The sequence below is a fragment of the Hyperoodon ampullatus genome (assembly GCF_949752795.1).
Source record: "Hyperoodon ampullatus genome assembly, chromosome: 3".
Classification (NCBI taxonomy): Eukaryota; Metazoa; Chordata; class Mammalia; order Artiodactyla; family Ziphiidae; genus Hyperoodon; species Hyperoodon ampullatus.
This window is the reverse complement of record NC_136916.1, coordinates 30,577,542-30,605,299: the sequence shown is the minus strand read 5'-3', so window position 1 is coordinate 30,605,299 and position 27,758 is coordinate 30,577,542. Positions and strand designations below refer to the sequence as shown.

Genomic DNA, 27,758 nt, shown 5'->3' with positions numbered 1-27,758 from the left:
GACACGGGTTCGTGCCCCGGTCTGGGAAGATCCCACATGCTGCGGAGCGGCTGAGCCCGTGAGCCATGGCCACTGAGCCTGCGCGTCCGGAGCCTGTGCTCCGCAACGGGAGAGGCCACAACAGTGAGAGGCCCACGTACTGCCAAAAAAAAAAAAAAAAAAGATCCAAAATAATTCTGAGAAAACAGAAAAATTTTATATATTGTATATTCTGAAATGAAAACGAAGAAAAAGCCAGCATGCTAAAACCCAGTGGCACTACCGTACTTCTTCATGATCACACCACAAAGCAGAATTTAATAGCTTCAAAAAGCAGTTATCAGGGACTTCCCTAGTGGTGCAGTGGTTAAGAATCTGCCTGCCAATGCAGGGGATATGGGTTCAAGCCCTGGTCCTGGAAGATCCCACATGCTGCGGAGCAACTAAGCCCGTGCACCACAACTACTGAGCCTGTACTCTAGAGCTCTCGAGCCACAACTACTGAGCCTGTGTGCCACAACTATTGAAGCCCGCGCGCCTAGAACCCATGCTCCGCAACAAGAGAAGCTACCGCGTGAGAAGCCTGTGCACTGCAACGAAGAGCAGCCCTCGCTCACTGCAACTAGAGAAAGCCTGCGTGCAGCAACAAAGACCAAACACAGCCAAAAACATTAAATAAATGAATAATAAATTAATTTTTTTAAAAAAGCAGTTATCAGATACCATCTGCACAGGACATACAAAGGAAATAACAAGTATACAACCTAAAACAGACAACACTGACCCTGTCCAAGACACAAAATGACATGCAAAGTCACACTGAACACACCATCTTCCTGAGAGTAAGTCAGGAAAGGCAATGGCATGACTTTGACCCCTTCCTAAAGGATGGTCTTGATAACTCAACAACTTCAGTAAAGCTCTTCTTTTGCCCTGGTCAAAATGCACTTAAATATGAGAAAGTATAAGGAAAAGCATTTCTCTTCACTAGAAAGAAATCTAATTATCAGATGCTAAATCCAAGTGTTACGCGAAAACAAAATTTAGATGAAATAAAATATGGCCCTGCCTCAAAGCATTAACAAGTCTTGCCAGTCTCAATGTACCTCACTAACAATTTCAAGGTGGAAAAAATAAACATTTGAACCATTTAAAATTACACAGTTCATTAAACATTCTGCTGTGCACACAGAACACACAGCGTGCTTATTTTACTTGACATGTAGAAAGAATAACATTTATGTGGAAGCCAAAGGTTAAACAGATTTTTAAAATATGAACAGTATCAGCAACAATATACTGAATTATATAATATCCAAAATGTTGAAAATGAATTTTCATGCCAAATTAGTAGGAAAATGCCAGTGATTATGAGTTACTGAAATAAAATGCAGTAACTCAAAGTATGTAGTTAGATCAAAAGGAAAAAAGTAAAATATTTAAAAAGCTAGTTCATGATTTTCATTCTAATTATAATAAATCTTTCAAAATTGAATACACAATAGAGAATGGAGAAACAAAGTTAATAAATGCATACAAAGATGGTTCATGTTACATTAAAATATGGAAGTGACTATCAAAACATGATTTTTAAAACGATCAAAAGCTACAGTCATGTTTGGAGTACAGGTATATAGCTAGTTTTAAAGAATTTCAACTAAGTTACTTTTTTAAAAAAAATCAACAAAAGAGCTTGACTTCTTTTTGGCAGCACAGAGTCCTTAAAGAAGGGTGGAAGCACTTTCATTTTTCATTGCAAAGAGGAAAACAGTCACTGCTGTCATTCTGCTACCAGTTATCCTCCAATCATCCAAAGTCCCTGGCATTTAAATCACCTTCAGACAAGCTCAGGTGGCTCCAAATTCTACTCCGCCCTAAGCAGCACCTTCTAAATATAAACAGCTTCCAGAAATTCAAACAACCAAAACAACTTCAAATTGGAAAGGCCTTCCACTTTCATTCCACATTAAAGTCCATCAGTCACAAATTTAAGCAGAGATGTGACAGTCGAGAAGTACGAAGAATGAAGCTGTTAGGCAGCCAGGCCCCAGTGGCTGTCCCCGCCTGGGCGGCAGGTCACTTGCTGGGGAGCCCTGCCCCCAAGTGGCCACCAGCTGCCCTGCCCAGGGAGAAGGCCACCCGGGCTGTCTTCCTATGAAGACACTCTCCCTTCCCAGGCTCAGGCCCGGTTTCCTGGACCATGTGAACACGCGCAGGTACCTGACCAGAAGGAAAACAGCCACCGGACCTGCAGGTGCCTCACAGAGGGGCCCTCGAGGGGATTCAGCCAACCTGGACTTTCAAGTTCTGAGCCTGTTTGTTCTGGGAGTCAGAGTGGGACTCCCAGAACAAACAGGCCACACGGAGATGTGGGGAGGACTGGGTCTTGTGCCCGCACCCAGATCAGGCTCTGAAGAACAAGCCCTCCTACAAGCTACGATGTCGCCACTGAAGGGAAATGACTATAGTATTACCCTCTCCCACTTGCCACAGGAAAGAACACAGTAAAGCACTGAGGACACCAAAGGCTTCCCTCCGCCTGGTGTCTTTTCTCAGGGCCGCCCCAGCTCAGGCCAAGAGCTGGCAGCCCGCTGAGCATGCCTGCACCCCCTCTGCACCAGGCCCACAGCCGGCCCTCACCACTGTCTGGTTACCACAAAATGTTGGGCTTCTCTAAGACAGAAGACGGCATAGAGATAGAAAACTACACATTCTGAATCTTCCATTTGTCATCCTAATGCTCAGAAGTCACAGAATAACCAAATAAGTTAAAGTGCTTTTATTTAGACTAGCAAGAACAGAATATCTGCTCCAAAGATAAATATAACCAATTTCTACATATCCTTGAAATTATAGTGTGTGTGCATACTGACACAGGTAAGTACATTATTTATGTTCCCCAGAGATTATTTATTCTGTTCAGTAACAAATATGGAAATCAAACGATTCAGTTTCTTGAGTTAAAAGTAATGAAATAATATAAGATCACCTCTGAAAACCTGAAGCAGATCCATTTTAGATAAAAAACAATTATGTCCATAGACTTACTCATTCAGTCCACAGGAAAATATTCTTTTTATTTCTGTAATTTCAACCTCCTTTGGCCTGCCTGCCTGTCACCCCACTGCCCTTGGCTAATGTCACCAGCCACCTCCAAAAGCCCCCCACCCCGCTCACCAATGTAAGCACAGCACCTGGAGGGTGAGTTCCACTGCCCTGTGCCCCCTTCATAGCCCTGGGGGAGGGGCTGTCAGAGAGGTGATGGAACTGTCAGAGCCCATGACATCAGCTCTGTAGATTTTGAAGCAGTGATGGCTCTCTTTGTTCTGTGACTGTATGAAAAATTACATTATTCCTCCTCTCAAGATAAAAAGTAACAGAAAAGATAAACTCTAATTCCCACTCCTTAAGTGACCTTCTCTGACCGCTGGAAGGTCCAAGGCGCCTTTGCCCTCCCCCACTATCTGAGGCTGCACGTATCTGCTGGTCACTCACTCCCTTCTGGAAACTGCCCTCCTCAGCTGCTCTATCACCGACCGGTAAACTCCCCTGCTCGCTCCCCTCCTGCTGCCCACCCCTGAACTGGCCATGTCCTCTGGTTCTAGCATTAGCCCTCTTAGTTCACAGAAGCATCGTCGTGGTGGAATCCTTCTTTTTAAGTGAAACGGTGCACATCCCCCTGCCCTCCTGCAGCGGAACACATAAATGCAGAGCTCCAGACAGGAGGCGGGGTGGGGGCTCAAGACTGACCCTGTCCCTCGGGGTCAGAACAACCTGTGGTCCCTACCATGGCCCTGGCAGCTCTCAGCGCGTCCCCACTCCCTGCTCTGCTCCCTCAACCTGGGGACCTCCTCCCCGCCCCCTCCCCCACAAAGTCAGATGCATCCTTCAGGTCCAGTGCAAGAGTCACCTTCTTCGTGACTCTCTTCTGCACGGCGGGGGGGGGGATGAGCACCCGTATTCCCCAGGGGGTACGCTGGGACCCCTCTCCCCCACACCTTTCTCTCTCACGCACACATACCACCACCACCACCACTGGCTCGCCTGCCTCTAAAATGGTCTTAGTTTAATAGAGAAGGCAGAAATGTAAACACACCACACCATGGATGTGAAATCGATGCTATCAACGCTTTTGTTTCTGTGTAGTCTCCCTTTAATTCGCCTTAGAGAAGGTTTTCCTTGGCTGACACTAGAAGTAGCACCATTAGGATTTTCAGAGGATGGTGTTAACCTGCACTGCCTCTACTACTGTCCATGGTGTGGTGTGTTTACATTTCTGCCTTCTCTATTAAACTGAGACCATTTTAGAGGAAGGCGAGACACTGGTGGTGGCGGTGGTATGTGTGCGTGAGAGAGAAAGATGTGGGGGAGAGGGGTCCCAGGTGAACCGAACATGAGGCTCAGGCGTGTTCTGCTGTGGGCTGGTGTCCCGCATGAAGAGAAGTGAGGCCGTGGGGCAGGCAGTGAATGGGAGCTGGAGGGGAAAGCAGCCGCTGGTCTCCAGCCCAGACAACAAAAGGAATCGAGGGGCTTCCCTGGTGGTGCAGTGGTTGAGAGTCCGCCTGCCGATGCAGGGGATATGGGTTCGTGCCCCAGTCCGGGAAGATCCCACATGCCGCGGAGCTGCTAGGCCCGTGAGCCATGGCCGCTGAGCCTGCGCGTCCGGAGCCTGTGCTCCGCAACAGGAGAGGCCACAACAGTGAGAGGCCTGCGTACCACAAAAAAAAAAAAAAAAAAGATGCAGCAGTCATATCCTCAAAAAAGATAGGCTTTACTTTCACACTTTGTTACCACCTTTTGAAACAATAATGGTCAACGGTACTTTTATAATTCTGAATTCTTCAGCGCTCAAGGGAGAAATGAACACATCTAGTCTAAGCATCCCGAACATCCATTAATTTGCCAATGAATGCTACAACACATAAATGTGAATAAGACCTTCTTACAGCTAGGAAAATTCTAGTGTTTCCTTTATGGCATTACAGTAGCTCTTCCAGGACAACACAATTAATAGGAAAGAACAGTGGGGTCTGAAAGGGCCAGTGTTCCTCTAAAAACATGCATGAATTTACCATATACCCACGTGAAAACCTGTCACTAGGCCTGGGGAAAAAAAGATCACTAATGTTAATCACTTAGAATGAGAAGAAAACCCCATCATTAACTGAACTGGGATCTGTCCTAATAATATGAGAGCACCTCTATTTTCTGGAACTACCAGGAAGCTGGGTGTTTGGGGTTCATCGGATACTTAGGTCTGTCCTTACACTGATATGTGGATTTGTGATTTTCCAAGAAATTTACATTATCCACTGAACTTATTTCAATTTTTTTTTTTTTTTTTCAGTACGCGGACCTCTCACTGTTGTGGCCTCTCCCATTGGGGAGCACAGGCTCCGGACGCGCAGGCTCAGCGGCCACGGCTCACAGGCCCAGCTGCTCCGTGGCATGTGGGATCTTCCCAGACCGGGGCACGAACCCATGTCCCCTGCATCAGCAGGCAGACTCTCAACCACTGCGCCACCAGGGAAACCCCTTAATTCAATTTTTGTTGTAGAGTTCAGGAAACATTTGTTTATTTTGGTCTTTGAATCATCATTATGAACCACTTATCATAAATGTATCTATGGATATCAGTTAATAAAGTTATGCTGGTCGGTAACCTGTTGGATAAACCAGTTTTTACCAAAAAATGCTTACCACAAAATAAGCCTGTTGCATTTTTATGAAAATATTTAAAAATCAAAATTTTCATATGCTTTGAAAAGGAAGAAAAGTGTTAAACAATCCACTTACAGTGAGTTCACAGAAATCGATGCTATCAAGGCTTTTGCTTCTGTGTAGTCTCCCTTTAATTCGTCTTAGAGAAGGTTTCCCTTGGCTGACACTAGAAGTAGCACCATTAGGATTTTCAGAGGATGGTGTTACCCTGCAAGAAGAGGAAAATTCTTAAGAAGACAGGTTTATAGGTGAATACTTTTCTCAAGTATGAGGTAAGCATTTACTTGAGAATAGCTTTGGAGATGTCATACTCCTTTTTCAACCAAAAAGCTAAGAATCACAGTGGAGCTACATTCTACCAGATACCTTTCTAAATATTTCTTAGCAGCTTGCTAGTTTAGAAATCTTTCGTGACAGTTCAAATATTCCAACATTAAGATTCACTAAAAGTCAACTCTGTAACCATCAGAAAAGCAACCAAGACCAGACTGAAGTTTCCTAGGTAACTGAGAGGCACTGCTTCCCTCTGGGTGGTTATTCATCTAGTGCTCAGCCTGGTGCCTGGCACGCCAGTGCACGGCAGCCATCACTGTCCACAACCACAGAAACTGTTCAGGAGGATTCTGTTAAGCATGAAAATCGCCTTTAAAAATTTAAGCATGAGACGTAGCATGGACTTGAGGACACGGGGATGGGGGGAAGGGTAAGCTGGGATGAAGTGAGAGAGTAGCACTGACATATATACACTACCAAATGTAAAATAGATAGCTAGTGGGAAGCAGCTGCATAGCATAGGGAGATCAGCTCAGTGCTTTGTGACCACCTAGAGGGGTGGGATAGAGAGGGGTGGGATAGAGAGGGTGGGAGGGAGACGCAAGAGGGAGGGGATGTGGGCATGTATGTATACATATAGCCGATTCACTTTGTTATACAGCAGAAATGTATGTATACATATAGCCGATTCACTATGTTATACAGCAGAAACTAACACAACATTGTAAAGCAATTATACTCCAATAAAGATGTCAAAAAAATTTAAGCATGACAGTCGACACTTAATTCAGTATTACTATGGAACCAAGAAAATTCAGGTAAGAAGAAACAGCACACCAACTAAGCCATCTACAGAACGCACCCTGGGCAACGTGTTCACACATACACACACACACTCCAGACTGCCATGTGTCCTCCCATTTCTGTGCCACTGCTGGTGGCAGCCTTGGAACAAGGTGCCTTGGGAACCTGGGAGGACACTGCTCAGTGGATTATGGTTTTAGAGATAATAAAAGATTGTAAAGTAATGAGGCTGATTTGTAAGTGTGGTTGTGTGGTTTGTGAAAAACATAATCCTTATTTTATGATCAGATCTCCTATTTGTAATACATTCCATGTTCATATATTTATTAACCTTCACGACCTATTTAATCTTTGGTATTTAAAATGTTGTCTGAGGGACTTCCCTGGTGGTGCAGTGGTTAAGAATCTGCCTGCCAATGCAGGGGACACCAGTTCTATCTCTGCTCTGGGAAGATCCCACATGCCGCAGAGCAACAAAGCCCATGCACCACAACTACTGAGCCTGTGCTCTAGAGCCCACAAGCCACAATTACTGAGCCCACGAGACATACCTACTGAGACCGCATGCCACAACTACTGAAGCCCACACACCTAGAGCCGGTGGTGCTACGCAACAAGAGAGGCCACTGCAGTGAGAAGCACGCGTACCGCAATGGAGAGCGGCCCCCGCTCACTGCAACGAGAGAAGGCTTGCGCGCAGCAACGAAGACCCAACACAACCAAAAATAAATAAATAAATAAATAAAATACATTTAAAAATAAAATGAAATGTTGTCTGAAAGGGATAAATGTCTCTTGTTGCTTGAAAAGGACACAAAGGATGGACTACTAGCAAAATTAATTTGACAACAAAAATAAGATAGAAGTAAATACCATAAAATAAACTAGTTTAGGTACATCTACAGTTTAAAAGTACTCCATCCATATAGTCAGAATATTTGAAGAGTACAGAAAGGTACAAAAACAACCAGTAAAAGCCTCCCTCCTCCACCTCATCCCAAATCCCCATCCCTCTTCTAAGGATAATCATTGACAACAGTTCTTTGTATAACCTTGCAGACAAATGCTCATGTTTATCTATGTATGTGTTAATCTCCTTTTGAAACTTTTAAGGCAAGGCACCAAATTGTTTATATTGTCCTGCATCTTATATTTCTCACTTAATTACCTATCTTGACAATCTTCGCATAATAACCCATACAGATCTATTTCATTCTTTTTTTTAATGGCTAACCACTATTCCATAGCATAGGTGTATGGCAATTTATTCAATCATTCCCCTATCATGGGCATTTAGTTTAGCTTTCAACGTTTGCTATCAAACCACAAAGCAATGAACACCTTTTTTTGACAACATCTTCGGGTAAAAATGCAGTATTTACTTAGGAAAAGTTACTAGAAGTTTCTAAGTATTGCCTTTCAAAAAGACCTTACCAACTTACACTTCCATCAACAGTATATAACAATGCCCATTTGGCGGTCCTTAAATACAAGGACAATTTTACCATTTTATCTTATTAGTTAAAACTCAACTTCTCTGTGTCCTTCATTGTATTTGTCTTGCTGAGTTGATTTCTATAAAAGAGACTACTATCAGGGGCTTCCCTGGTGGCACAGTGGTTGAGAGTCTGCCTGCCGATGCAGGGGACGCGGGTTCGTGCCCCGGTCTGGGAGGATCCCACATGCCGCGGAGCGGCTGGGCCTGTGAGCCATGGCCGCTGGGCCTGCGCGTCCAGAGCCTGTGCTCCGCAACGGGAGAGGCCACAACAGTAAGAGGCCCGTGTGCCGCAAAAAAAAAAAAAAAGAGAGACTAGTATCGAGCTCCCCAGCGTGAATATGGATTTGTCAGTTGATCTTTGTATATCACTAGTTTTCCTTTATATATCTCAAATCTGTTTTATTAGATGCCTTAATGTTTGTAACTCAGATCTTCTTAGGGATTTGATTTAACCCTTTAGCATATGAAAAGTCTGTGCCAATTCAAGATTTTACCCTAAATGCTATTTTGTCTGATAATGTTCTCCATCTATGTTTTTACATTAAACTTTTCCTGGCTTATCTTTTTCTGTGCTTGTATTTTCCACCTTTCCAAGTGTCTATCTCTCTCTTTTTAGCTGTACCTTTAACTCCTGGTAAACAGCATGTAGCTGTATTCCTTTTCTTTTTTACCCAATCTGAAAATCAGTATTTTTTGAGAGAACCTTAATACATTCAAAGTACTCTTTACTTATATGTTTAGATTTATTCCTACCATCTTTGTCTTATGGTTCGTGTGTGTGTTTTTAAATTTAAATACTTTGTTCTTTTTTTCTGCTTTTCCAGTATGATTGAGTTTTCTTTGCCCCGCCAGACCGCAGACTCTTCCCCCGTTCCAATTAGTTTGAAAGTTGTACATTTTACAAGGGCAACTCTAACTCTAGCTAACTAACTATATGCATAAATTTATGTATTTATATGTATATACACATACATGTATATGTAAATATACACACATACACATACATACATGTTTAAACTCATATTTTTCTATCAGCATCTCTGGTTCATTGGTTTTCTTACCTCCTTTTACACAAGAAATGACATTAATACATCTTCATTTTCCTTCCTTGCCAGCACCACCACATCCCTGCCAAAAGTCCAAACCCCTCTTGGACATTTTTTTTTTTGAATTTTATTTTTTTATACAGCAGTTTCTTATTACTTATCTACTTTATACATATTAGTGTATATATGTCAATCCCAATCTCCCAATTCATCCCACCACCACCACCCACCCCCGCCCCCACCACTTTTCCTCCTTGGTGTCCATACGTTTGTGCTCTACATCTGTGTCTCTATTTCTGCCCTGCAAACTGGTTCATCTGTACCATTTTTCTAGGTTCCACTTATATGTGTTAATATACGATATTTGTTTTTCTCTTTCTGACTTACTTCACTCTGTATGACAGTCTCTAGATCCATCCATGTCTCTACAAATGACCCAATTTCGCTTTTTATGACTGAGTAATATTCCACTGTATATATATACCATATCTTCTTTATCCATTTGTCTGTCGATAGGCATTTAGGTTGCTTCCATGACCTGGCTATTGTAAATAGTGCTGCAATGAACATTGGGGTACGTGACTCTTTTTGAATTATGGTTTTCTCTGGGTATATGCCCAGTAGTGGGATTGCTGGGTCATATGGTAATCCTATTTTTAGCTTCTTTTTTTTTAAGTAGAGGAAAGGATTATTTATTTATTTATTTATTTATTTATTTTTGGCTGTGTTGGGTCTTTGTTTTGTGTGAGGGCTTTCTCTAGGTGCAGCAAGCAGGGGCCATTCTTCATCACGGTGCGCAGGCCTTTCACTGTCGCAGCCTCTCTTGTTGCGGGGCACAGGCTCCAGACACGCAGGCTCAGTAGTTGTGGCTCACGGGCCTAGTTGCTCCACGGCATGTGGGATCTTCCCAGACCAAGGCTCGAACCCGTGTCCCCTGCATTGGCAGGCATATTCTCAACCACTGCACCACCAGGGAAGCCCTATTTTTAGTTTCTAAGGAACCTCCATACTGTTCTCCATAGTGGCTGTATCAATTTACATTCCCACCAACAGTGCAAGAGGGTTCCCTTTTCTCCACACCCTCACTGGCATTTGCTGTTTGTAGATTTTCTGATGATGCCCATTATAACTGCTGTGAGGTGATACCTCATTTTAGTTTTGATTTGCATTTCTCTAATAATTAGTGATGTTGAGCAGCTTTTCATGTGCTTCTTGGCCATCTGTAAGTCTTCTTTGGAGAAATGTCTATTTAGGTCTTCTGCCCATTTTTGGATTCAGTTGTTTGTTTTTTTAATATTGAGCTTCATTAGCTGTTTATATATTTTGGAGATTAATCCTTTGTCGGGTGATTCGCTGGCAAATATTTTCTCCCACTCTGAGGGTTGTCTTTTCGTCTTGTTTGTAGTTTCCTTTGCTTTGCAAAAGCTTTTAAGTTTCATTAGGTCCCATTTGTTTATTTTTGTTTTTATTTCCATTTCTCTAGGAGGTGGAACAAAAAAGATCTTGCTGTGATTTATGTCAAAGAGTGTTCTTCCTATGTTTTCCTCTAAGAGTTTTATAGTGTCCGGTCTTACATTTAGGTCTCTAATCCATTTTGAGTTTATTTTTGTGGATGGTGTTAGGGAGTGTTCTAATTTCATTCTTTTACATGTAGCTGTCCAGTTTTCCCAGCACCACTTATTCAAGAGACTGTCTTTTCTCCACTGTATATCCTTACCTCCTTTGTCATAGATTAGTTGACCATAGGTGTGTGGCTTTATCTCTGGGCTTTCTATCCCGTTCCATTGATCTATATTTCGTTTTTTGCCAGTACCATATTGTCTTGATTACTGTAGCTTTGTAGTATAGTCTGAAGTCAGGGAGTCTGATTCCTCCAGCTCCGTTTTTTTCCCTCAAGACTGCTTTGGCTATTTGGGGTCTTTTGTGTCTCCATACAAATTTTAAGATTTTTTTGTTCTAGTTCTGTAAAAAATGCCACTGGTAATTTGATAGGGATTGCATTGAATCTATAGACTGCTTTGGGTAATACAGTCATTTTCATAATGTTGATTCTTCCAATCCAAGAACATGGTATATCTCTCCATCTATTTGTGTCATCTTTGATTTCTTTCAAGAGCTCCTAACTTCTCTTTCTTTTCATCCCTTTCTTTTGTGAGTCTTTAGCTTACTTCTCCAGATTACTAATTTGCTTTTCAATTTTGTCAATTCAGCCATTCTTTTACTTCAGTGAGTATATTTTAAATCTGTAAAGTGTCTAGTATGCTTTTTTATTAGTAGAATATTCTCTTGCATCTTTCTGAAAACCATGTTAATCCAGTTTTTCCTTTTTCTTGGAGATTAGTTCCTCTGTTGAATGTGGTATTCTCTTAATACTGGCTTTTTCCAATTGTTGTGTGATTTTTAAAGTCTATTTATATTTCTATTAGAGAACGTCTGTTTCCCCACAGTAGTACTTAAGGTGGCCTGCCTTTGGCAGCTCTGGCAGAAACAGGACACACTGCCAGGAGGTCTGTGAGGCAGCTTCTCTTCTGCGTCAAGGGATGCAGTGGACATCTCAGGTTCAGCCCTGTCTCCCTGGCCCTAGTGCCCACATCACTGCCTCAGTGAGAAAGCAACACTGCTGTCCCCTCCGTGTCACACATCAGTGAGGATGAGGGAGTTGGATCTGAAGAACCCCTCACACGTCCCCTGCTCCTTCTATCCCTTGATGCTGCTTCAAGCCTCCCACCCTTAACTTTGCAGGAATCTTCTGCACATTTTCCGGACAATGGTTTCTGCAAGGTATTTCTCTCAGTAGATCTGTCCCTATCTACTAACTACTTCTCAGACATTCCTCAAGAATGCTGGTCCAGGGGGCTTCCCTGGTGGCACAGTGGTTGAGAGTCCGCCTGCCGATGCAGCGGACACGGGTTCGTGCCCTGGTCCGGGAAGATCCCACATGCCATGGAGCGGCTGGGCCCGTGAGCCATGGCCGCTGAGCCTGCGCGTACTGCAAAAAAAAAAAAAAAAAAAAAAAAGAATGCTGGTCCATCGATGGTATTTTTTATTGTTTACTCAGACTGTTATTGTTTTTGTTGTAGCTTTTTTAATTTATATTTTTGTTATTTCATTGGGTTCCAATGAGTCCACCTTTCAAGTCATCTCCCAGAGTAAAATTTGGGTGATGCCACTTTCATTATTCTCAACACAAAGAGCAGCACCCTGTACAGTTTTGTTCTCCTCTCTGCAGGGTAAAAGATTCCATAAAAATAATGAAAAACTCTGCTCAAGAAGAGGGCATATGGTCACTAATTATTAGAGAAATGCAAATCAAAACTACAATGAGGTATCACCTCACACCGGTCAGAATGGCCATCACCTACAAACAATAAATGCTGGAGAGGGTGTGGGGGAAAGGAACCCTGCTACATCGTTGGGATCCCTCCTACACTCTACACTAAAAACAAAGCTACCAAATGATCCAGCAATCCCTCTCCTGCACATATATATGGAGAAAACCATAATTCGAAAGGATACATGCACGCCAATGTTCATAGCAGCACTATTTACAATAGCCAAGACATGGAAGCAACCTAAATGTCCATCAACAGAGGAATGAATAAAGAAAATGTGGCACAGGGACTTCCCTGGTGGGTGCAGTGGTTAAGAACCCGCCTGCCAATGCAGGGGACACGGGTTCAAGCCCTGGTCCAGGAAGATCCCACATGCCATGGAGCAACTAAGCCCATGCGCCACAACTACTGAGCCCGTGCTCTAGAGCCCGCGAGCCACAACTACTGGGCCCGCGTGCCACAACTACTGAAGCCCACCCGCCTAGAGCCCATGCTCCACAACAAGAGAAGCCACCACAGTGAGAAGGCTGCACACCGCAATGAAGAGTAGCCCCTGCTCACCGCAACTAGAGAAAGCCCCCGCACAGCAACAAGGACCCAATGCAGCCAAAAAATAAATAAATAAATTTATTTTTTTTAAAGAAAGATGTGGTACACATATACAATAGAATATTACTCATCTATAAAAAAGAACAAAATAATGCCATTTGCAGCGACATGGATGGACCTAAAGATTGTCATACTGAGTGAAGTAAGTCAGAGAAAGACAGATATCATATGATATCGCTTATTGGACTCTAAAGAAATGGTACAAATGAACCTATTTACAAAACAAAAGTCCAGTCACAGACGTAGAAAGCAAACTTGTGGTTACTTGGGGGAAAGCAGGGGCAGGGATAAATTGGGAGATTGGGATTGACATGTACACACTACTATGTATAAAACAGATAACTAATAAGAACCTACTGTATAGCACAGGTGAGCACAATACTCTATAATAACCTATATGGGAATAGAATCTAAAAGAGTGGATATATATGTATGTATAACTGGCTCACTTTGCTGTACAGCAAAAACTAACACAACATTGTAAATCAACTATACTCCAATTTAAGAAAAAAAAGAAGGCACGTGGGAAAGAAAAACAGAATGGTAAAACAATATACAAGGCTTAAATTTTCTTTATTTTCTCTCTCTCATTTCATGTTGATAGCACTGCCTATATGGTGTGATCATTTATAAGAAATTAACACAAATGTAATATAAACTTTTCTCCACAAAGAAAATTTTCAAAAGATTTTCCTCTCATCTGACTTAGAGAGGCATCACTATTTTCCTTTTCTCCAAACCTAAAAGCCTAAAACCTAAAGTCTGCAATAAGTATTTATATCCACCAAATTTTATAAATGACTAAAAGCCAAGAAATTTATCAGACTTAACACAATGTAATATTAAATCCAGTAACAAAGTAAAAGAGAAAAGAAAGATCCTAAATATAACTAGAAGAATGGACTCTCCCCCACCCTACCAGGATCATAATAAAAACCTTTAATAACCAGGAGGGATGAGCTGGCATATACCAGGTGAATATCAGGTCGGTACCCGCCCTACCCACAGACTCAGCGGGAGGATGGTGTCTTGTCCCAGAACTGAACCAGCTCCTAGAGAGTAATTTTAGTAACTTTAAAGCTCAGACCAGATCTCTGTGAAGCTAAAAGGTCAACTGTTAAAAAGCCTATGGCTCAGTCATGGTCCCCCTTTCTTTGATGGGAGATAAAGAAAAGGAATAAACAGGTCCAGATAATAATGGACCAGATTATTATGCAGAAGGAGTCAAGATATAAGGGAATTTTAAATGTCACTTCTCTTTTGTTTTAATATTTCTCAAGAATTAATATTTGTCCTGGGGTGGAAATACGCGTGTTCAAATAGTTCTCTGCTAGACATGCACAAGAATACAGAGGTGCATCTACAACTCAGGTGGGGAGTACTGTCTTTGGGTACTCATGATGTGGAGTAAAAGGAGCCTCTGTCACCCCGAGGCACCGCTCTCCCCCAACCTGAGGTATTCCCCCACTGAATACCTCAGACTGTGGAGATCATTCCCCAAATATTTAGGAGAACAGCCTTTGATGACAGGGAAATAAAGTTAGGAAGTGAGCTGTAAGCACCTTGGATGCTTTCCCTTGAACTCTGGAGAAATCAATACTTGGCCTACAATGAAGTTTTTATTTTCCCAATTCTTAATTCCATTTAATCATCCCTAAGAGGTAACTGGGGAGAAAATGTCTGCCTCTCTCCACTCGCTTCATAACTTCTCTAACAGCGTAGTGTTTTTATTTGCAGCCTTGGCTGACAGGCTTAAAAGGCAGAAACCCAGAGTTCATCCTCTCATTTTGTTATAACTCAGCAGATTTGGCTCACGACCAGTTTTGACCATGGTTCACTTGGGACAAACAGCTCCCAAGCTCATCTACCACACCCATTTCTAATTTCTAGTGGAAAAGAACTCAATAATAACAAAGAATTGGGCAAAAATAATGAAGATCGTAAAAACAAAGCGGTTATACAAGAACAAAACTATCAACAAAAGTAATATCTAATAATCCTCCTACAATATATTAATTATAAAATATCAGCAATTGACAGCTACAACCAAGTCAAGATAACACTTATGAGAGAGAGCAAAGCATCCTTCCCCCAAATGAGGGGAATTCCAAACAAGAGTGTGAGAACAGGAGCCTTGAGATACTGCTAAGTATAGCAGGGCAGCTGACTTTATAAGGATACTGAGTACTTCTGAAGGATTCTTCAGTAGTGCTAGCAAAATGCTAATTTTTGTTTATGAGTACCAGACTTTGGAAACCTTAATAGCTCACTGAAAAGGTTCATATTAATGGTCCTTAGTTGTACTTATAAATAATAATGTGTGTAACTGCCTACAGTTTGCTCATTAAAGAAACCAAGGAAGGACTTGGATACTGGTCCCATCCAATCAGGGAACTCTGTGAGCTGTGAATGGGCCACAGGTCACCCTGGGAGAAACAACATCCTATAAGGGACTTTCCCGTCCTTTTGTTCCTGTCTTCAGTCTGTCTCTCTTTCTGGACTGGAACATCCTCGCTCAAATATGTTTTTAACCCCAAGAACTGGCAAAAAACCTGAGGTGTGACTCTGGGCAAGCCAATGACCTCATCTGTAAAGTTGGGGAGATACAGCCCCCACCTCCCAGAGGGATATAGGGCCCAGCAGGGAACAAGCTCAATGAACAGCAGCTCTTCTTATTTCTGGAATCTATTAGATGACAACTTCAATGGACGAATGGATACTGCATGGCCTTCAATAATTACTGACTCAACTGGGAGAAACAGACTTAGAAGCATGAAGAAAATGATATGACACTCTTTTTCCCTAAGATTCGTGTAAACGCTCCTGAAAGCACTCAATGCAAAAATCAAGGCTCTGGGGAGACCTTCAAGATGGCGGAGGAGTAAGACGTGGAGATACCTTCCTCCCCACAAATACATCAGAAATACATCTACATGTGGAACAACTCCTCCAGAACACCTACTTAATGCTGGCATAAGAGCTCAGACTTTCCAAAAGGCAAGAAACTCCCCCACGTACCTGGGTAGGGAGAAAGAAAAAAGAAAAAACAGAGACAAAAGAATAGGGATGGGACTTGCACCAGTGGGAGGGAGCTGTGAAGGAGGAAAGGTTTCCACACACTAGGAAGCCCCTTCACTGGCCGAGACGGGGTTGGGGGCAAGCTTTGGAGCCACGCAGGAGAGCACAGCAACAGGGGTGCAGAGGGCAAAGCGGAGAGATTCCTGCACAGAGGATCGGTGCCAACCAGCACTCACCAGCCCGAGAGGCTTGTCTGCTCACCCACCAGGGCGGGCTGGGGCTGAGAGCTGAGGCTCTGGCTTCGGAGCTCAGATCCCAGGGAGAGGACTGGGGTTGGCTGCGTGAACACAGCCTGAAGGGGGCTACTGCGCCACAGCTAGCAGGGAGGGGGTCTGGGAAAAAGTCTGGACCTGCCGAAGAGGCAAGAGACCACTGTTTCGGGGTGCGCGAGGAGAGGGGATTCAGAGCACCGCCTAAATGAGCTCCAGAGATGGGCAGGAGCTGCAGCTATCAGCGCGGACCCCAGAGATGGGCATGAGATGCTAAGGTTGCTGCTGCAGCCACCAAGAAGCCTGTGTGCAAGCACAGGTCACTATCCACACCTCCCCTCCCGGGAGACTGTGCAGCCCGCCACTGCCAGGGTCCCGTGATCCAGGGACAACTTCCCGGGGAGAACACACAGCGTGCCTCAGGCTGTTGCAACATCATGCCAGCCTCTGCCTGTACCCGGCATCTCTGGAATACCTGAATAGACAACGACTCATCCCAAAATTGAGGCAGTGGACTTTGTGTGATTTTGTCTGTAGAGCTTTGCTTTTACTATTTGTCCTAGGGGTCTGTCTGTTTTTTTGTTTGGTTGTTTGGTTGGGGGTTTTTTTAGTATAGTTTTTAGCAATTGTTATGATTGATGGATTTGTTTTCTGGTTTGGTTGCTCTCTTCTTTCTTTCTTTCTTTTATTTTTATTACTTTTTCATTTTTTTATTTTTAATAATTTTTTTAATTTTTTATTTTTTAATAACTTTTCTTTCTTTCTTTCTTTCTTTTTTTCTCCCTTTTCTTCTAAGCCATGTGGCCGACAGGGTCTTGGTGCCCTGGCCGGGTGTCAGGCCTGTGTCTCTGAGGTGGGAGAGCCAAGTTCAGGACACTGGTCCACCAGAGACCTCCCAGCTCCACGTAATATCAAATGGCGAAAGCTCTCCCAGAGATCTCAATCTCAACGCTAAGACCCAGCTCCACTGAACGACCAGCAAGCTCCAGTGCTGGAAACCCTATGCCAAACAACTAGCAAGGCAGGAACACAACCCCACCCATTAGCAGAGAGGCTGCCTAAAATCATAATAAGGTCACAGACACTCCAAAACAAACCAGCAGACGCAGTCCTGTCCACCAGAAAGACAAGATCCAGCCTCATCCACCAGAACACAGGCACCAGTCCCCTCCACCAAGAAGCCTACACAACTCACTGAACCAACCTTAGCCACTGGGGGCAGACACCAAAAACAAAGGGAACTACAAACCTGCAGCCTGCTAAAAGGAGATCCCAAAAACAATAAGTTAAGCAAAATGAGAAGACAGAGAAACACACAGTAGATGAAGGAGCAAGGTAAAACCCCACCAGACCAAACAAATGAAGAGGAAACAGGCAGTCCACCTGAAAAAGAATTCAGAGTAATGATAGTAAAGGTGATCCAAAATCTTGGAAACAAAATGGAGAAAATACAAGAAAACTTTAAGGACGTAGAAGAACTAAAGAGCAAACAAACAATGATGAACAACACAGTAAATGAAATATGTTCTACATGTGGAACAATCAATAATGAAAGGACATATTTAAAGTGATGAAAGGGAAAAACCTACCACCAAGATTACTCTACCCACCAAGGATCTCATTCTGATTCGATGGGGAAATTAAAACCTTTACAGACAAGCAAAAGCTAAGAGAATTCAGCACCACCAAACAAGCTTTACAACAAATGCTAAAGGAACTTCTCTAGGCAGGAAACACAAGAGAAGGAAAAGACCTACAATAACAAACCCAAAACAATTAAGAAAATTAAGGAACATACATATCAATAACTAACTTAAAAGTAAATGGATTAAATGCTCCAACCAAAAGACACAGACTGGCTGAATGGATACAAAAACAAGACCCATATATATGCTGTCAACAAGAGACCCACTTCAGACCTAGGGACACATACAGACTGAAAGTAAGGGGATGGAAAAAGATATTCCATGCAAATGGAAATCAAAAGCTGGAGTAGCAATTCTCATATCAGACAAAACAGACTTTAAAATAAAGACTGTGACAAGAGATAAGGACACTACGTAATGATCAAAGGATCAATCCAAAAAGAAGATATAACAATTGTAAATATTTATGCACCCAACATAGGAGCACCTCAATACATGAGGCAAATAAATGCTAACAGCCATAAAAGGGGAAATTGACAGTAACACAATCATAGTAGGGGACTTTAACACCCCACTTTCACCACTGGACAGATCATCCAAAATGAAAATCAATAAGGAAACACAAGCTTTAAATGATACATTAAACAAGATGGACTTAATTGATATCTATAGGACATTCCATCCAAAAACAACAAAATACACTTTCTTCTCAAGTGCTCATGGAACAGTCTCCAGGATAGATCATATCTTGGGTCACAAATCAAGCCTTGGTAAATTTAAGAAAACTGAAATCGTATCAAGTATCTTTTCCGACCACAACGTTATGAGACTAGATATCAATTACAGGAAAAAAATCTGTAAAAAATGCAAACACACGGAGGCTAAACAATGCACTACTAAATAACCAAGAGATCACTGAAGAAATCAAAGAGGAAGTCAAAAAATACCTAGAAACAAATGACAATGAAAACACAATGAAGCAAAACCTATGGGATACAGCGAAAGCAATTCTAAGAGGGAAGTTTATAGCAATACAATCCTACCTCAAGAAACAAGAAACATCTCAAATAAACAACCTAACCTTACACCTAAAGAAATTAGAGAAAGAACAACAAAAAACCTCCAAAGTTAGCAGAAGGAAAGAAATCATAAAGATCAGATCAGAAATAAATGAAAAAGCAATGAAGGAAACGATAGCAAAGATCAATAAAACTAAAAGCTGGTTTTTTTTTTTTTTTTTTTTAATTTATTTATTTTATTATTTATTTATTTAGGCTGTGTTGGGTCTTTTGTTGCTGCACACGGGCTTTCTCTAGTTGCGGTGAGTGGGGGCTACTCTTCGTTGCAGTGCACGGGCTTCTCATTGTGATGGCTTCTCTTGTTGCGGAGCACGGGCTCTAGGCACATGGGCTTCAGTAGTTGTGGCACACAGGCTCTAGAGCACAGGCTCAGTAGCTGTGGCATACGGGCTTAGTTGCTCCACAGCACGTGGGATCTTCCCAAACCAGGGCTCGAACCTGTGTCCCATGCACTGGAAGGCGGATTCTTAACCACTGCGCCACCAGGGAAGCCCAAAAGCTGGTTCTTTGCGAAGATAAACAAAATTGATAAACCATTAGCCAGACTCATCAAGAAAAAAGGGGAAAAGACTCAAATCAATAGAATTAGAAATGAAAAAGGAGAAGTAACAACTGACACTGCAGAAATATAAAGGATCATGAGAGATTACTACAAGCAACTATATGCCAGTAAAACGGACAATCTGGAAGAAATGGACAAACTCATAGAAAAGCACAACCTTCCAAGACTGAACCAGGAAGAAACAGAAAATATAAACAGACCAATCACAAGCACTGAAATTGAGATGGTGATTAAAAATCTTCCAACAAACAAAAGCCCAGGACCAGATGGCTTCACAGGCGAATTCTATCAAACATTTAGAGAAGAGCTAACACCTACCCTTCTGAAACTCTTCCAAAATACAGCAGAGGGAGGAACACTCCCAAACTCATTCTACGAGGCCACCATTACCCTGATACCAAAACCAGACAAAGATGTCACAAAAAACGAAAACTACAGGCCAATATCACTGATGAACACAGATGCAAAAATCCTCAACAAAATACTAGCAAACAGAATCCAGCAGCACATTAAAAGGATCATACACCATGATCAAGTGGGGTTTATTCGGAATGCAAGGATTCTTCAATATACACAAATCAATCAATGTGATAAACCATATTAACAAATTGAAGGAGAAAAACCATATGATCATCTCAGTAGATGCAGAAAAAACTTCTGACAAAATTCAACACCCATTTATGATAAAAACCCTCCAGAAAGCAGGCATAGAGGAAACTTACCTCCACATAATAAAGGCCATATATGACAAACCCACAGCCAACATCGTCCTCAATGGTGAAAAACTGAAACCATTTCCTCTAAGATCAGGAACAAGACAAGGTTGTCCACTCTCACCACTGTTATTCAACATAGTTTTGGAAGTTTTAGCCATAGCAATCAGACAAGAAAAAGAAATAAAAGGAATCCAAATCGGAAAAGAAGTAATGCTGTTACTGTTTGCAGATGACATGATACTATACACAAAGAATCCTAAATATGCTACCAGAAAACTACTAGAGCTAATCAATGAATTCAGTAAACTAACAGGATACAAAATTAATGCACAGAAATCTCTTGCATTCCTATACACTAACAATGAAAAATCTGAAAGAGAAGTTAAGGAAACACTCCCATTTACCACTGCAACAAAAAGAATAAAATACCTAGCTATAAACCTACCTAAGGAGACAGAAGGCCTGTATGCAAAAAACTATAAGATGCTGATGAGAGAAATTAAAGATGATATAAACAGATGGAGAGATATACCATGTTCTTGGATTGGAATAATCAACATTATGAAAATGACTATACTACCCAAAGCAATCTACAGATTCAATGCAATCCCTATGAAACTACCAATGACATTTTCCACAAAACTAGAACAAAAAAATCTTAAAATCTGTATGGAGACAAAAAAGACCCCGAATAGCCAAAGCAGTCTTGAGGGAAAAAAATGGAGCTGGAGGAATCAGACTCCCTGACTTCAGACTATACTACAAAGCTACAGTAATCAAGACAATATGGTACTGGCAAAAAACAGAAATATAGATCAATGGAACAGGATAGAAAGCCCAGAGATAAACCCACGCACCTATGGTCAACTAATCTATGACAAAGGAGGTAAGGATAGACAGTCCTTCAATAAGTCTCTTATTGAAGACAGTCTCTTCAATAAGAGACAGTCTCTTCAATAAGTGGTGCTGGGAAAACTGGACAGCTACATGTAAAAGAATGAAATTAGAACACTCCCTAACACCATACACAAAAATGAACTCAAAATGGATTAAAGACCTAATGTAAGGACAGACACTACAAAACTCTTAGAGGAAAACATAGGCAGAACACTCTATGACATAAATCACAGCAAGATCCTTTTTGACCCACCTCCTAGAGAAATGGAAATAAAAACAAAAATAAACAAATGGGACCTAATGAAACTTAGAAGCTTTTGCACAGCAACGGAAAACATAAACAAGATGAAAAGACAACCCTCAGAATGGGAGAAAATATTTGCATATGAAGCAACTGACAAAGGATTAATCTCCAAAATTTACAAGCAGCTCATTCAGCTCAATATCAAAAATACAAACAACCCAATCCAAAAATGGGCTGAAGACCTAAATAGACATTTCTCCAAAGAAGATATACAGATTGCCAACAAATACATGAAAGGATGCTCAACATCACTAATCATTAGAGAAATGCAAACCAAAACTACAATGAGGTATCACCTCACACCAGTCAGAATGGCCATCATCAAAAAATCTACAAACAATAAATGCTGGAGAGGGTGTGGAGTAAAGGGAACACTCTTGCACTGTTGGTGGGAATGTAAGTTGATACATCCACTATGGAAAACAGTATGGAGGTTCCTTAAAAAACTAAAGATAGAACTACCATACGACCCAGCAATCCCACTACTGGGCATATACCCTGAGAAAACCATAATTCAAAAAGAGTCACATACCACAATGTTCACTGTAGCTCTATTTACAATAGTCAGGACATGGAAGCAACCTAAGTGTCCATCGAGAGATGAATGGATAAAGAAGATGTGGCACATATATACAATGGAATATTACTCAGCCATAAAAAGAAACAAAATTGAGTTATTTGTAGTGAGGTGGATGGACCTAGAGTCTGTCATACAGAGTGAAGTCGGAAAGAGAAAAACAAATACCGTATGCTAACAAATGTATATGGAATGTTAAAAAGAAAACAAACAACGGTTCTGAAGAACCTAAGGATAGGACAGGAATAGAGACACAGATGTAGAGAATGGACTTGAGGACACGGGAAGGGGGAAGGGTAAGCTGGGATGAAATGAGAGAGTAGCATGGACATATATACACTACGAAATGTGAAATAGATAGCTAGTGGGAAGAAGCCGCATAGCACAGGGAGATCAGCTCGGTGCTTTATGACCACCTAGAGGGGTGGGATAGGGAGGGTGGGAGGGAGACACAAGAGGGAGGAGATATTGGGATGTATGTATATGTATAGCTGATTCACTTTGTTATAAAGCAGAAACACACACACCATTGTAAAGCAATTATACCCCAATAAGATGTTAAAAAAAAACAAGGCTCTGACAACAATAAACTTACTTTGAAAATATTTTTTGCATTTCACCTAAAATAGACAGGAGTAACAGCTATTTGGGCCTCACACCCGCTGAACAGCAAGGAGCCGGCCATGGTTCCCGCAATGGACTGAACTGTGCCCCTCCTCCCCCCACCTCCTAACAACCCAGTGGATGTGACCCTGTTTAGAGAAAGTGTCTTCACAGAGGTTACTATGGTGAGGATCTCGAGATGCGCTCACCCTGGATTACCCAGCTGGACCCTAACTCCGATGACAAGTGTTCTTATAAAAGACAGAAGAGGAGAAGACAAGACACACAGAGAAGACCATGTGAGGGTGCTGAGAGAGACTCAAGAGGAACCCAAGGAACCCTGGGGCCACAGACACTGGAGGAGGCAGGAAGGATTCTCCCCAGAGCTCCTGGGGGAGCGTGGCCCTGCCGACGCCTTCATTTCAGACTCTGGCCTCCAGAACTGGGGGAGAAGAAATTCCTGTTGCTTTCAGTGATCTGTTAAGGCAGATCTAGGAAATACCGCGCTCTACTGCTTCTGTCCATCACTGACCATTATCTGAGGCCCCCAGAGCAGGGAGCAGCCACACAAACTCACATCTCCCTCGGGTAACAGGCCTGAGTTCCAGGTTCGTGAACAGTAATGATTCAGAACCAAACACTGCAAACACTCCTACTTACTAAACTTCTTAGAGAAGGAGCCAAGAAGAGGGCTTCTGCAGGCTCCACTGATGCAGGTCTGGCTGTGTGTCCGCTTCAGTTTCCATGTAAAATGGTCTGCAAGTGCTCTATTCCTTAAAGGATTTGTAGAGCCAGTTAGGAAGACAGAAAGATTGCAAAGAAGAAAGCGGATGAGCACAAATGGCCAAACTAGATAGGAGTGTGGGGCCAAAGCACTGGCCCATTCAACCGTAACCTTCACCTAGACGGGCATAAGCTTTGCAGGTGTGCAGTCTTCCCATACAGACTGTAATAGTTTAAAGAGAGAGAAACACAGGGAGCCTACACATCTTCCTAAACGTCTTCACATAAACCTTTATATAAGCCATGAACAATGACCGTGGTATGTCCTCACGTCTTGTAAATGGACATAAGCTGGTGCACCCCAAGATCTGAATGCACTATTGATGTCGCCTGTGGGTTCCCACCAACCACTCTGGAGACAGATCCCATCCTCACATCTTCTAGCCAAATAATGGCCCCATCCATCTCAAATTCTCCACATGCAGTTGCTAGGGCACTGGCAAAATGAAATGTTATCTAGAAAATAAATTCCAGAAGACGTAAGAGATAGATTAACCAGACAGCACAATATTCTCCAACTAAAAAAAAAAAGACTATACATCTATGTCCCAAAGTACCACCCAGTGCCGAGTTTTGTAGAGTGTGCTCTTCACTTTGCCACTGGAGAAAGTAGATGAACATTTGCAAATCTGCTTATCATTGAGTGGAAATCCTGAAATGCTCATTTAAGATTGTGGGAAAGCTCAATGAAATCCCCCTCTTTCCAGGCTGTCTCTTCATAATGCTGGTCCCAAGTCATTGCCTGCCTCAAACGTGAATCTCTAGAGTACAAATGTTACTGGGATTTTATTTCCTTGTGTTCTCTCTTCACATACTCTATACTCGGGAAACTAGTTACAGAAGCAGCACTCCAATGATAAGAAAGAATAAACCAAGCTTCTTGACCTTGTGGCCAATTGCTGCTAATATTCATGCCTAACAGCTCCTCAAACCTTATCTCCACATCTAGGTTTTTAAGTGTAACATGAAGAAAATTTCCTTGGGAATTCCTTGGCGGTCCAGTGGTTAGGACTCTGTGCTTTCACTGCCAAGCATGCAGGTTCAATCCCTGGTCAGGAAACTAAGATCCTGCAAGCCGTTCAGCGCGGCCAAAACAAATTCCTTAACTTTCTTTTCCAATTATGCATTAAGAATTCATTTATTCAACAGTTATCTTTTGCGAACCTATTTTGTACCAGACACTGCTTGAAGGGAATTTAGTAATCAACTAAACAGACTAAAGCCCTGGCCCCATGCTACTTACATTCTAGGGCGGGGGGAGAAGTGATATATATGAAAATTAAGTAAAATATGCAGTGTGTTCAATACTGATAAGCACTCAGGAGAAAATCTGGGTCGGGGGTAAGACTGTTGGTGCTGACCTCTCCTTTTTTTTTTTTTTTTTTTCTGTAAACCATCCATCTGAAAAGTCAACTTCAAATGTTACTGCTTCTTGCTTCAGAATAATGACATATTCTTGATGTATTTGCTAAAACTTTCTTGCATGGACATTTCTTAATTCAATTACTGTCAACTTTTACCAGCCTAGTCTTCCAGGTGTTGTCACTTGCTGTTCATCAAATTAAAATATTTTGCAGAATAAATTTATCTTTTTTTAACAACTGGGTGGGAGTGGGGGGTGGGGGTGGGGTGGAGGAAGACAATAATATTTACTCAGCACCTACTATGCAGCGGGGGAGAGTGGCCAGCACTTTGTATTGACCATCACAGTTGGTCTACACATGGCCCCATGAGGTAGAGAACATTGTTCCCATCTTACAGACGAAGAAACAGATTCTCCAGCAACTTGTCTATGGTCACACAATAAGTGGCACAGCTGAAATTTGAACTTTGCTGCTCATAATTTTTGGTCTTACCACCAAAATTCTCCACTACTGGGAGTTTATGTTTAAGCTTTTTCCTGGCTGCTCAATCCTTATGTTCCTTAGATCGTTATTCCTTTGCCTTACATAGCAGACATTACTCTTCCCAACGCTTAGATGCAGCCTCACTTCCTTTCCCTATAACCTTAAAATTAAACTGAACTATGTTCAGCTGAATTGAATCAACCTCTATCAACTATATTAACCACGCATTTTTTAATTGAAATAACCACTGAATACCACAATCACCGGCACCTTTTTTCTACAGTCACCACCCCTTTACTGGACCATTCCTCTTGTGACAGAACCGCACACCTAAGTCCCAAGTGGATGGAACGCCTGGGTCGCCACTGGGATTCCCTGTGACATGTTTACATGCTAATAAAACGCGATACAATCCGATAGATGATCCGCTGTCTACACCGGTTCCAGGTGACCCTAGACACCTTTCTTTAGGGGAGTTCTTCCCGTTACCCCGAGAGCGATTTCCAGGTGGGAGCACCGGACGGCCTACAGGTAAAGCCCAGTCACCGACCCCACGAGGATGACCCCGCCGGCCGCGGACGTCCCGACCCGGATCGGCGGCCGATGGATCCGAGGCGCCGCAGGAAACGCACGGCGAGCCCGGCTGGACGTTCGGAGCCAGAACCTGCCGGCGCGGCGCCTCCCTCGGCCGCGGTCCCCGCCCCGCCCGACCGCGCGCTCTCTGGTGACCGAGGGGGTTGAGAGCGCCCACCGCCCGGGCCCCGGCCCGTTGCCCCCCGCCGACCCCCGCCCCCGGGCCCCGCCCTCACCACAGCCTCCTCTTGAGCGGCAGAAGGCTGCCGCGGTTGGACGGCGTGACGCCGATGGCCATCTGCAGCACCGTCAGGTACTTCTGGTACTTCATCTTGTCCCCGCTCCGCTCGCGGCCCGGGCCCCGCCGCCGCCGCCGCCGCCGCCGGCACAGCCCCTCCAGGCGCCGCATAGGTCAGCCCTGGGCCATCCGCCGCCGCCCGCACCCACCGCCCCGCGCCCCTACCGCCGCCGCCGCCGCCGCCGCCGCCGCCGCCGTGCGTCCGGCCGTGCGTGCCGGGTCCCGCGCCCGCGTGCGTGCGTGCCCGCCGCTCCCGCCGCCGCCGCCGTGCGTGGCCCGCGCCCCGTCGCCCCCGCGCTGCGCACCGGCTGGCGGGGCTCTGGTCCGAACGGCGGGCGAGGCCGGTACCGCCCCGCATTGCCCCCCCCGCCCCGCCCATCCCGTCCTCCGCCCCGCCTCCGCGGCCTCGCTCCCCTCAGCGCTTGGCGGGAGCTCGCTTTCCACCACCTCACTCCCACAGAATCCCAACCACAACCTTCCAGAGAGGGAAAAATTACTATTTTGTATTTATAATTACCCCCGAGTAGCTGTCACCGTCACTTACGCTCTACCCTGAAGTGTGTGGACGCGTGCTGTATATAAAATGCACGCGTGTCTGTGTGTTGTACGTATGGATACTGCGTGTGTACACGTGCGGGCCTCACTGGCGGGCGGGCAGGCGGTGGACAGGACCCTGAACCGTGCAAAACCATCTTCATCAAGAGGAAAATCAACATTGTTCCATGACCTTTAAAAATGTCCAAACATGCCTAGCTGTTCATTCATGGTTATAAAGTGTAGGGAAACGAAAAAAAAAAAGAAAAAGAAAACCAATCATTTGTTATGCTGTAAAGCATTGCAAACATGGAGACTTGAAGTGTTTTATTTCTGTGTAGGAAAAACTTAACAAGAGTGGCTTGAACAGTGCTTGTCTTTTCCTGAGAGTTGTTATATGCCAAGCGCGCATCTTTTCTGTCTTGGCAAAGCGTCCTGTTTGGGTCACTTTCAACGTTTTATCCTCTGGGCGTTCCCCATCGCGGAGTGTGTCCGAGTTCCTTTAATGCGATGTCCTCTGGGACGTCCCCATCCTTTTGTCACAGCCGATTCTTCATTCAAGTTTGCATTCCGTGCGATTCCCCCAGCGGCGCATCTAAAGGCTCTGGAAAGGTGGCAATATCAGCATTCCCACAGTTGCCTATTCTTTTATAACTCCAATTACATTCCATTCATATTTCATGCCACTTCCATCTTTATCGTTTTTTGTTTCTTTGCTGCACTTCCATCTTTGTTGCCCAATTTCCTCTTTCAGTTACCCTTTTTCTGTTTTTGTTTTTTTTTTTTTTTT

The 27,758-nt window shown here is 43.3% G+C and overlaps 1 protein-coding gene across 3 annotated transcripts in view; it reads right to left on the bottom strand.

Moving 5' to 3' along the window:
* The window catches only part of TJP1 (tight junction protein 1), a gene marked incomplete at its 5' end in the record, with an annotated part of 251,470 nt that extends 224,925 nt beyond the window's left edge, over positions 1 to 26,545 (bottom strand). For all 3 annotated transcript variants that reach the window (XM_079698942.1, XM_079698946.1, XM_079698947.1), the window contains 2 exons: positions 5,776 to 5,908; positions 26,373 to 26,545. In XM_079698942.1, the coding sequence (XP_079555068.1) occupies positions 5,776 to 5,908; positions 26,373 to 26,545 (306 nt within the window). The remainder of the gene's footprint in view (positions 1 to 5,775; positions 5,909 to 26,372) is intronic.
* Between the last annotated feature and the right edge of the window lie 1,213 nt (positions 26,546 to 27,758).